The sequence below is a fragment of the Tiliqua scincoides genome, chromosome 5, assembly GCF_035046505.1.
Source record: "Tiliqua scincoides isolate rTilSci1 chromosome 5, rTilSci1.hap2, whole genome shotgun sequence".
NCBI classification, from domain to species: domain Eukaryota; kingdom Metazoa; phylum Chordata; class Lepidosauria; order Squamata; family Scincidae; genus Tiliqua; species Tiliqua scincoides.
This window is the reverse complement of record NC_089825.1, coordinates 139,221,758-139,233,790: the sequence shown is the minus strand read 5'-3', so window position 1 is coordinate 139,233,790 and position 12,033 is coordinate 139,221,758. Positions and strand designations below refer to the sequence as shown.

Here is a 12,033-nt window from a genome sequence, read left to right as displayed (position 1 = left end):
AGTTCCTTGGGAGAGAAAATTGGTGGGCTCACAGACTCATGGAAAAAAGCAGTCGGGCAGCCCAATTCCATAGAGAGCCCACGGCAGCAGATCTCACACTCTAGTGACTGTGATGTGTGTTTGGGATGCTGAAGATGTTCTTCTGGTGCCTGCAACTATCCAGGGAGCTTCTGATGAGGACCAAGGTCGCCAAGGTGTTTGTGCCATGTTCCACAGTATGGCCTGCAGAAGAACACAGCAGCCCTGGCTGATGGGGAAGGGGGCTCATGGCTGTTGTATACTTGTCGTACACTCCCAGGGTTTTGGGTGCTCAGAGTTCTTGGTTCTTAAACCCTAGAGCCTCAAGGACCCATGTGCGGTAGAACTGCCACCACCCTGTATGTGCCAGTGTCTCTTTCCAGGGACACTGAAACCCTCGAGGCTTAATTCTATCCCTTGCAGGCACTGAGTACTTTCTTTAATTTAAAGCCTCAGACCTCAAGTTACTAGTCCTCGATGAGTATTTGGTAGCTTGCTGAACGGCTAGGCAGGATTCTGAACCTTTGTACCCAACAGACAATGAACAACTTAGTAAAAGGATTTTTACTTTATGAAGTACATAAGGTTACATAAAGTTCCAAAAGGCAGCAAATACTAGAGGCATGAAACTTCTAGGAAATATCTCAGCATTAAAATAAGAAAGCTAACTGGCTATCTCTATTATTCCCTAACTCTCACCTGGGTCAGCTTCTGTTGTAGATCTTCAGCCCCAGTTACCTATGAGGCCACATGGCCCTGGCGGAGCAGGATGAGCACCCACCACCTTTCCCACCAAGAGACAAAGACCAAAGAATAAGAGACAAGACACCCCTTTGGGCTTTGGTCTTATACTTCTCATGCTACAGGATGAGGTGACTCTGTACTTTTTGAACTAACCAATCAGAACTCTTGGGGACAGAATCTTCTCGAAGTGGTGCTGGATGCTAGCCCACTTAGTTCTCCCCCTCCCCACTAGGGATTCATGGGCGCCTCTCGGTCTGCTGAGGTGCTACATTATCACCTTTCATTGAGTTGTAAATTCCTTGCAGCTAGGATACAAGCCACTTTTATGTTACTGGGTTACGTTGGTTCAGTCTTTGCAATGCTACTAGGCCTAAACTGCACATATTCATGACAAGGGTCATGGACATCCCACCCACCGATGCAAAGCCAGCCCAGCAGTTCCTGGGGTACTGCCCATCACAGCCCAGTACATTAGCTAGTGAAGGTGAGTGCAAAGTGGGCCAGGGATTGCACCACCCCAGGGACAAACCCTCCCTCCTAGGGCCCATAGAGAGCCTTATGAGAGGGAGCCACCCACCAACCCAAGAAAGGCCTCAGAAAGACCCAAGAAGTGGGGCAGGGATCGGATTTGGCTCTGCCGTACTCCGTGACAAACCCATGGAATACCCTCATGCTGCTGGGATTGCACGAGTATCTCGTCTGTGTTTGATACGCGGTGGTGCAGCATTTTGGCAGGCACTAGGTCTACGTCTGTCAGCAGAAACTGTCTTCTGCCGACAGAGTGCTGGCAGGGCTTCTTTTTACCAGCTTGTCTCACACATAGGATCGGGTTGTTAGCATTTTCTATGCTAGGCAAAAAGCTAAATGCAAAATATGAAAACAAATAAGTACGATCTCAATACCATATTTCACTTATCCTATTATCTGGGGTGACTTTTTGGTTGGCTGGCTAACAGTGGTGGACTTCCCCAGCCCCACGCTCAGGGTCAAGGTTCATGATGTCTCCCCCGCAAGATGCTGCCACCGCCCTGTGCTCGAATCCACACACACCCCACTCATGGGATCGCTACAGAGCCTCGCACAACTCCAGAACAAACCAAGGAGGGCATCTGAGGTTTCCCCGCATGTTCGACCACGTCTGGAGTCTCAGTAAGGCTTCTGCGTGGTCCTGGAGGCATGCAGAGCTTTGCATCTGGCCATTAGCCCCTTTCAGTGAATGGTAGGTCCACTACTGCTGGCTAAATGCCACAGATGGAAATCCAAGCTGGTCACCTGTGGTCACTTCTTCCTCCTATTTCCACTGTTCTCATGCTAGTCTAAATCAATTCAGAAACTTCTACTCAATACCCATCATGCAGTGCGTCTGGCCCCTGGCTGTATAGCCAACAGACATAACTTCTTGAGTTTTGAAGAGAACTGAGCAAGTTGGAAATGGCAATTCTCAACCCTGTAATTCGGATAATTATACTTATCTAGCTCCAAAAGTCCCATGGCTAACCAGAGACCACAAGCAGAATTCAAAACAGAAACAGATGAATCCATCCCAGCAGCTGATGAGGCACTCCATCTATGAAGGCTGGTTCCAAAGCAAACTGTCAGCTACCAGCTTCTTCAAGGTAAATTGGAGGCAGGCAAGAAAGGATCAACTGAATGTTTGAGACTCCAGGTGGGGAACTGGGTGCAGCATCTTGGTTGTAGGAGCTTCTTTCAAGACTGATTCTTGTGGCGATTGTGCAGTTGGTGTGTGTCGCACAACATACATCGACCGGTTTAGCTGTGGACAAGAACTGCGGGCAGATGGCATTGCTGCTGCTCCTTTTGCTGCCTCATGTTTTCTGCAAGCACCAGGACTACCAATGTGGCTGGAGGCCGAGATCTCCAACTCCTATTGCGGTTTCTCCAGATGAAATACCGATTGCTGAATTTGTCTCTCTTTTCCTTAACCTTTGGGATGAGTTCCACTTTAGAACACGCCCACTTTTCTCACAAAGTGGCATGTAAGTAGTTCCTCAGTGTGTGAAAATGGACATTCTCAATATTTCTGAGACTAGAAGGGGGAAGGTCGACCCCCTTATCATTATCTTTCATCTTGTTATAATGGGGCCATTTAATGCCAATGAATCCAACTGCATTCCCCATTATAAACACTCCATTAATTGTAATATGAAAAAAATATTGTCTGAACTGTATCAACCAAGTCTCAGAGAATATACTGACAGCACAATCCTATGCATGTCTGCTTAGAAGTAAGTTCCATTGTGCTCAACTGGGTTTACTCCTAGGAAAGTGTGTATACGATTGCAGCCTTATTGTGTACCGTACAATGGTCAAATTTCAGAGGAATCAGATGCGGAGCGTTTGAGGTGCAGAAGTTTAAAAATGTGCATTGACTTTCAATATCATGCAGTGATGGCTAGATATGTAGTTTCTGGAAATGCTGAAGCCAGGGGTTCTCTGCTCTCGTTTTTGCTCAGTTTCAGACTTAGCTTCTTCCCTCCTCCTCTTCCCTTCTCCTGGCCTCCACTCCTTCCCAGTCTAGAGTCTTCTGCATTAGGGCTCCCATTTCTCCAGTGCCATCCTTTGCAGAACTCAGAACCTTGGTGGCCACTCCACTTGGTGGCAAACTCCCCCAGTCTCTAGGGCAGAGGTGTCAAACATAAGGCCCAGGGGCCGGATGTGGCCCCTGGCAGCTTTTTATCTGGACCTCAGGCACTCAGCTTCTGAGGTGTTATCACTGAAAAGGCAGTCCACATGAAAATTGGGCTTTCCCAAATCTTGAGATATGATCACGATTTGCGTACTTTCTCTTCTGTCATTTGCAATTAATGAGTTTTTATATGAGAACAGAGTCTGATTTCTGACCATTAGTTGATTAATGATGTCACTTTCTGCTTCATGACATCACTTCCGGCCCTCAGCTAGAGCCCTGAATGCTAACTTCGGCCCTCTGTATGAAATGAGTTTGACACCCCTGCTCTCGGGTGCCTGCCCTCCTCTCTACATCAGGCCATGCCCATTGCCTTGTAGTGTTCATCTCTTTCTCCTTCCTGCTACCACTGCCCCACCTTCTCTTCCTCTGCCCTTCTTCTCATCCCCCCTCCTTCTTTTCCTTTGCTTCCCCAATGGTGCCTGTCCCATTCTTGCCTCTTAGCCTCCACCTCATCCTTCTTTCCTTTCCAATGATGTACCAATGTTCTAAAGCAGGAGTGGCTGACCTGTGCCACATGTGCCGCTAGTGGCACGTGCACACTTTCCAAGTGGCACTCACAAAGTCGCCATGCATTTTTTAAAAACATGTAAATCATAACAAAGAAAGCATTGCAGCAGTTGATGGTTTGCTTGCTTCCTTTGCAACTCCTTACACAGCATGCCCCCAAGTTTCTAACACCGTAATGGGTCCATTCAGGGCAGCCACGCCTACTCTTCTTGGTTTGCTCTAGTTGGAAAATGGGAGAAGGGGAGGAAAAGAATGACGGACAGGACAGAAAACCAATAGGGTGGATGCCAGTGAGTTGCATTCCGCCAACTGGTGGGTTACTTTCTTACCTGAGAAGGCCAGTATTGGTAGAGCACTGAAAAGGCAAGGGGTGGCTGTAGAAGGCGGCAGGGACGGAATGGGGTGGTGCCAACGAGAAGGTGGTGATGCCAACGAGAGATGACCAACAAGATCAGCAAAGCTCAGTTCGCAAAGATCACATCTTCAGAAAAACCATCTGCAAAGAGATCCTGGCTAAGATCATCTTTGAGGATGAGAAGATGGGCAGGCAGAGGGAGGCTTCACTGTGCAGAAGGGCAATGAACATACATTACATGCACCTTGGAACAAGTCCTGCTGGGCTGGACTCAGGGTTGATGCAGGCCACCTTTCTGGTTGCAATCAAATGACTTTAGAAAGCACCAGACAGCACTCCCAGCCTTCTTGCTTTGTACCTTCTGGCACTGGGAGATATACTGCCCTTAAATTTGGAGGCTCTAATAGCTCTACTTATCTGTCATGGTAATCGCTAAAAGTGACATTAAGGTGGAGTTGCACAGTGAAGATTCTCTACATAAAATATGGCATGGGGTATGCTGCGGGTTGGCCATCTCTGTTCTAAAGGATCAAAATTCAAAAGACCTACTATGAGATATTAAGTATTACAAACCTCAGTGCCTAGTAGCTATACTAGAGACACTGTGCTTGAGTCTAGTCTCTATACTAGAGACACTGTTCAGAGACACTGTGCTTGTCTAAACGTACAAGGTCTAATATTCAACGAGCATACTTCTTTACAGCTTAGTACCTCAGAACTTCCACCATGTCTCTGTTTTTTGGTTTGCCATAAGTGAGATCAACACAAATTCCAACCTTTTACCCAACAACTCACTGAGTTACACAATCTGCCTAAATGCTTACAATGAAAAGGGATCCTGTGCTGGCACCATGGAAGTTCTTTTCTCAGGATTTCAGAATCCCCTCAATTACAATTGTGGAACAAAAGTCCAGCTAAGGGCTATCATTGGAGGACTCACCACTTATAACGCCAGGCAGATGCCCCACATTGTCAATCTCTATAGGATACCACAGGTATGTGCCTTCATCTATGTGTATATTTTCAAGCAATGGAAAAGTTAGGGAAGGCAAACACGCTGTATTTCTACATATGTCTCACCCAAATTGGGGACAAAAGACTCTGTTGTGCTCTCTTTGCTTAGCATTGGTCATTCATGTTTCAATCAGGTTCTAATTACACTTTGCATGAGAATGTGTGCATACTGGGTATTAGAGTTAGGTTGCTTTCTAGTTAGAAAACCAGAAGCTAAGCTCTTCTGCTACCAGCAATGTGTCAACTGGTAGTGTTCATAACATGTGCCGGCCTTCATTTTGTACACTGAGGGGAGGGGGAAAATTGGAGAAATTGGTAGTAAAGAAGCAATGGGCAGGGAAAGAAAGTACAACCTGCCCGTTTTCTATGCCAAATCCTGAACCCTTTAAAAATTTTAATTGGACTCTGACATGTGGCATTGTGCATAAGGTATAATTAGTACTCCAGTAATCCTGCCCAGACTACAGCATCAGAAGTCTCCACAATATTTGCTGGACAATGAAACACAAATTGAAATCAAACTTCTATTGTGTAACACACACATCAAGGGACACAATTGCTACTTGCAGATTGTGAATGGTTCTTAGCTCTGAAAGTATCCCTGGCATTCCCTTCAGCTCAGCTACGGCTCCTTTGATCCGGCATTAAGTGACAAAACTCAGTTCCCCTCCTTATACCGGATGATCCCAAATGAAAAGGCTCAGTACGATGGGATTGTGCAGCTGCTTCGGCATTTCGGATGGACCTGGGTTGGCCTCGTTGTCTCAGATGACGACAGCGGAGAGACCTTTGGGCGGATCCTCAAGTCCAGGCTCCTCCAGAGCCACATTTGCATTGCTTTTAGGGAAGTTGTTCCAACGCTCAAGTCCTTCTGGGGAGAAATGGAAAAGCAGATTCATGACCAACTGGAACGAACACGTTCTACCATCTCCTCAGCCAAAAGCAACGTGATTCTCGTTCATGGGGGGCTTCGTTCCATGGAGAGTTTACGCAAGATTCTATCAAAAAGTGAACATGATGAAATGAAACCAATAGAGAGGGTTTGGATCATAACAGCTCACTGGGATTTCTCTTCTGTATTCCATCTGAAACTATTCACACCACAATCTTTCAATGGCACTTTGTCCTTTGCACTCCACACAAATGAAATGGCAGGATATGCAGATTTTCTTGAGACATTATATCTTAAAGAATTTCATCAATTTCTGTTCCAGATTTTCTGGTCCAGTATGTTTTACTGTTCGTTGCCTTTAGTTGGTCAATATATACCAGCAGGACAACGCTGCACGGGGAGGGAAAAGATGAGCAGCCTTCCCAAGTCCATATTTGAAACAGGCGTGCCTGGTCATAGTTATGGCATCTACAATTCTGTTTATGCTCTGGCACATGCGCTCCATGCCATAGATTCATCGAGGTCAAAACAGAAATTGATGGGAGATGGAGGTTCATGGGACTTCAGGGATGTTCATCCGTGGCAGGTAGAGTGGATTCTCCTATTAATTCAGTTTAATAAGAAACGTCATACAGGTCTAGCCTTGTTATACATGGATGTTTTATACACGGATTTGACTCAACACAAATGGCTACTGCAGATGAGAAGGAATGTGCTGATCCCTGGAGAAAGGGAAAAACGCATCCCTTTAAATTCAGTTTAAAAAACTGACCAGTCCTTTAACAATAGCTTCCTTAATGAGAGAGAGAGAGAGGGCAGCTGGCTGACAATCCATCAATCCTTCTCTCTCCAGGGGACCCCCTCCCTTCCCCCTGAGCATGTGAAAGAAAGGTAATCACTTTGCATTGGTGAAGGGAGGGATTCAGTGAAGCGCCTTTGTAAGCCCTTGCAGGATGACTGATTGATGGATTGTCTTCTGAATGACTTTTATTTTACATCACAAAGGTCAAGGCTGTTTTTAAATCACCAGAGCAAAGAAACTTTGTTTTTTGCATTGATTTGCTATAGTGCGTTTTTCACCTTCTATGTGAGTGCTTGGAACAGAATCCACGCAAATAATGAGGCTCAACCTGTAATTGGCAAGAGTACCTTGCCCTACTGCAGATATTACCAGCACCCTCTCTCTTTCCTGCTGGTTTCACATATGGCAAAAATGGACCGAGGATAAGGGCGATGCAGCTCCGAGGTAAGGGAACAAGCATTCCCTTACCTTGAGGATGCCTCCATGACTGCCCCCAACTGCAGCATATGCCCCACTAGCTCAGCCATGTCAGTGCTGGAAATTTGGTTGGGATTTCGGCCTTAATTCGTCTTCTCTAATCAGTCATTTCTAAGAAGACTACAGGGTGGGCCATAATTTGGATGAAATTGGTGGGAGTTAGGGAGTGTGCTTATGAATGTCATCCAGGATGTGGTGCATTTCCCCCACAGTTCGATCACTGATTTTCAGGGCATTCTTATGCATGTCTACACTTACAAGAAACTTAGACGGAGTTCAGATGGGGTTACTTCCAGGCAAATGTGCCTCAAATGGCATCTGATAACTATAAACATTCCATTACTTTACAGTACGTTTGTGATGGCTGCTGCCAGGGCCACACACTTAAGACTAGTGCTGTGGCCCTGGGGATAGGGCCATTAACTTATGCGCGAATGTAACAAATCAAATAGTTTCAGGGAAGTTGCACTAGGTTTTGACCACTGAAAGCAACTCATTCACATTTTTCTCACTTCCAAACTAGCTTCACTCCTTTCTGAAAAATGTTCACTTCAACAATAGTGTTGGGGAAGAAATATTCTTTGATGAAAACATGGATTTGGCAGCTCCATATGATATCATGAACACAGTCACATATCCCAATAAGTCCTTTCATAGAATCCATGTTGGAAAGATGGACCCCTGGGCTCATGCAGGAAAAGAGTTCACCATCAACAGAAGTGCCATAGTGTGGAATCACAAGTACAACCAAGTGAGGATTTCTATTATCTTCCTGAATTGTAGAATCCACAGCAGAAAAAGATCAGAGGAAGGTTGTGCTCTGACCCAGAACCCTTCATTCTCGGTGCTGTTGTTGTCTCAGGCCCTGTTGCACCGTGGTATTTTGAGTGTCACAGAGACTCTTTCAATCCCTCTTAGAACCTCCGTGGGTAAATAGGTTGAACTCAACATGACAGAACACAGGAAGAAATGGCTGGTTTCAGGTTCTCAATGTGATGCTTTTCTACCTGTTGATAGATGCTTCCACAGTCCACATGTGTTGACAGTTGTCCTCCTGGACACAGCAGGATTGTTCGTCAGGGTGCCCAGGTGTGTTGCTATGACTGCGCTCAGTGCTCTGAAGATAGCATCTCGGTCCAGACAGGTAAGTAAAAGAATACAAAGTGATATTAACTCCTGCTGCCGCCACACCCCTGTTCCTCCCCCTCTTCACCCAGTTTTGCCACTAACCACCTCTCCCCACCCACCCTCCTATCCATCACCTGCCCCCACTGCAACCTTACTTGGTTCTGCAGGGTCTGTTTGACTGAGCTGCAGCACTGCTGCCTCATGACGCAGCGCTCATAAAAATGGCCACCAATGGAGTGCTGCCTGCTCTGTTGGCCGCCATTTTCCAAGAGTGAATGTGCCTTCCACCGTCGTAAGAGGCTCCACATGACAGCCCAATCCTGGTGATGAAAGGCTTGCTATAATCCATAGAGCAGAATATGACAGTATTTAAATAACGGTATGTGGAACTATAACTAAATAAAATTACGAACTGTATGCAAGTTCTCCTGTACTATATTTGCATGAATTTGCTTGTTATTTCCAGATGCAGAAGAATGCCACAAGTGCCCAGAAGATCACCACCCAAACAGGAAGCAGGATCAGTGCATCCCTAAAACAATAACTTACTTGTCATGTCAAGAGCCCTTGGGAATTACACTGATTTCATTGGCTCTCTTCTTTTCTGCAGTCACTGGAATAGTGATGTGGGTCTTCATTCAACACCACGATACTCCCATAGTCAAGGCCAACAACTGGAGCATCACCTGTGCCCTCCTCTGCTCTCTGCTGCTTTGCTTCCTCTGCTCCTTTCTGTTCATTGGCCAGCCTGGGAGGGTGACCTGCCTTCTCCGCCAAAGCGTTTTTGGCATCATCTTCTCCCTTGCTGTTTCCTGTGTTTTGGCCAAAACCCTCACCGTGGTGGTGGCCTTCATGGCCACCAAGCCAGGAAACAGGATGAGAAAATGGGTAGGGAAGAGGCTGGCAGTGTCAGTCATCATACTCTCTACTCTTACTCAGAGTGGCATCTGTGCAGTGTGGCTGACCACGTCTCCCCCCTTCCCAGAATCAGACATGCGTTCTCAGCCCACTCAGATCATAGTGCAATGCAACGAAGGTGCACCCACCATGTTCTACACTGTGCTTGGCTACATGGGCTTTCTGGCCATCATCAGCTTTGCCGTGGCTTTCTTTGCCAGAAAACTGCCAGATACTTTCAATGAAGCCAAGCTGATCACCTTCAGCATGCTGGTGTTTTGCAGTGTCTGGGTATCATTTATCCCGGCCTACTTGAGCACCAAGGGGAAATACATGGTGGCTGTGGAGATCTTCTCCATCTTGGCCTCCAGTGCTGGATTGCTGGGTTGCATCTTCATCCCTAAAGTCTACATTATTGTACTGAGGCCTGAATTGAATACCAGGGAACAGCTAGTAAGGAAAAAGGATTTTGCTACTTGACTGAACTTCTCTTTCTTCTTACTTGTCTCATTATTTTCCCCCTCACTTTTATGGTTTGTCTTTTAAAAAAATTGTTAAGTCCAACTACTATGATGTTTGTAAAACACTTTGGAACATGCATGCATTTAATACATTATAAAAGGTTCCTCATATGTCATTTTTTTGCCCAATTATTGTTCCAGCAGAGCCCTGCTCTCAACTTGATGAAAAAGAATGTGTATACACACACAAGCAGACACACACACACACACACACACACACACACACACACACACACAGAGAGAGAGAGAGAGAGCGAGAGAGAGAGAGAGAGAGAGAGAGAGAGAGAGAGAGAGAGAGAGAGAGAGAGGTTGATTACCCCTTATCTGGAATTCCAAAATCCAGAATGTTCCAAAGTCTGAGTCTTTCACATGCTGACAGGACCTTGGTGGGAGTAGCACAAGACGTGCCGGGGCACAACCCAGCCAGGGAAGCCAGGCATCACAGCACAAGTGGGAGGCTGCTACCAAGCAGAGGATCCTGGCCATGCTGCTGCAACCACTGGCATCCCATCCCTTTGCCACCAGGCTGCCTCCCTTTAGCCCTGTTTGGCTACAGTGCTCTTCAACCCGGTCAATGGACAGCCATTTCAGCCAATGGGAGTGAGCCTTCTGGGTGTGACAGGGCCAAACAGCTCCCATTGCCTTCAGTGGCATCTCCTTTTGTTCAGTTTCATGCAGGGTTTTTGTGATGCACAGGCAGCTCTTTCACACTGCTAAAATGACACTGGAAGAATCATGATCCTGATATAAAGTCCATCTTTCTTTCAATTAAACGTGATTTAGAAGAGAATTTCCATTAATAGATAATTTCAGTGTAAGTAAATTGTAATGAGTCTGGCATGTGTGTCTTGAATCAGTATTGCTGGGTAGGTACTAAAGGCCTGGGTGCCTCAAAAAAGCCCACTGCTGATCCCGGAGAGTGCCTTTGGGTGGTAATGGCAAGGGAACTTTAATGGGCCCAGCCGGGCAGGAGATGCTCCAGGGTGGGGAGCTTGCAAAGGGTCTCCTGAAATAAAGACAGGCAGCTGGTAGCTTCAAAATACAGCAACACAGAAATGTTTGCACTTCAACAGATTTGTTGGTCTTCAAGTGGTGTGTGTGTGTGTGTGTGTGTGTGTGTGTGTGTGTGTGTGTGTGTGTGTGTGTTATGAGATAGAGGCTGCAATCCTGTTGACACTTACCTAAGAGAAAGCCTTGTTGACTATAATGGGACTTACCTCTGAGCTTCCTCAACCCCCTTTTCTGATGTTATTGAGAAAGCATTATTGGCATTTGATGGAATTAAGCATGGAGTCAAGATGGGATAGCTTAAAAGGGGAGAAAAGACAGAAGCTGGCTCTCTCCTCCAGCGTAAGATTCAGCACTGAAGTGGGAATTTATATGTGATAGGAAGTAATGTCCACTGCAGGCCATGCTTGAAACTGATATATGCATTATTTAATAAATTGTGGCAGGTCCATGGCCTTATAATTCTAGTACGGTTTGCTTCACCTCATTACAGAGCATGAGCCCACTGTACTTTAAGCCATGAGTCAGACATGAGTCAATGCAATTCCTCTCATAGTTGCTTAGCATTCACTCCATGGTATAATTTTATGTGTGTATCAGTGCTCTCTGCTCCAATAGCAAGTTTTTGAAGGGTACATCTGCTGGAGTAGTGTTTTCTCTGAATGTAAGAAGAAATACACTGTTTAATAATGAAGGAATACATTTCTTGCTTTAAAAATATTCGTCTCCCTGACTAGCTGAGCTATGGTGCTTTTGACCCCATGTTGAGTGATAAAATTCAGTTCCCCCTTTTCACCCGGATGATTCCAAACGAAAGCCTTCAGTATGCTGGAATTGTTCAATTGCTTAATCATTTTGGATGGAATTGGATTGGCCTTTTCATACCAGATGACGACAATGGAGAAAATTTTCACGGAACACTGAGACTGAGTCTCCTCCAGAAAAATATTTGCTGCTGCA

At 45.9% G+C, this 12,033-nt stretch overlaps 1 protein-coding gene across 1 annotated transcript; it reads left to right on the top strand.

Moving 5' to 3' along the window:
• Window positions 1-8,111: 8,111 nt before the first annotated feature.
• LOC136653879 (vomeronasal type-2 receptor 26-like) lies at window positions 8,112-9,988 on the top strand (the record flags this gene model as incomplete). The annotated part of the gene is made up of 3 exons (XM_066630753.1): window positions 8,112-8,270; window positions 8,537-8,663; window positions 9,114-9,988. Coding segments are annotated over exons 1-3 (1,161 nt in total), but the record flags the coding sequence as incomplete, so codon positions are not given.
• Between the last annotated feature and the right edge of the window lie 2,045 nt (window positions 9,989-12,033).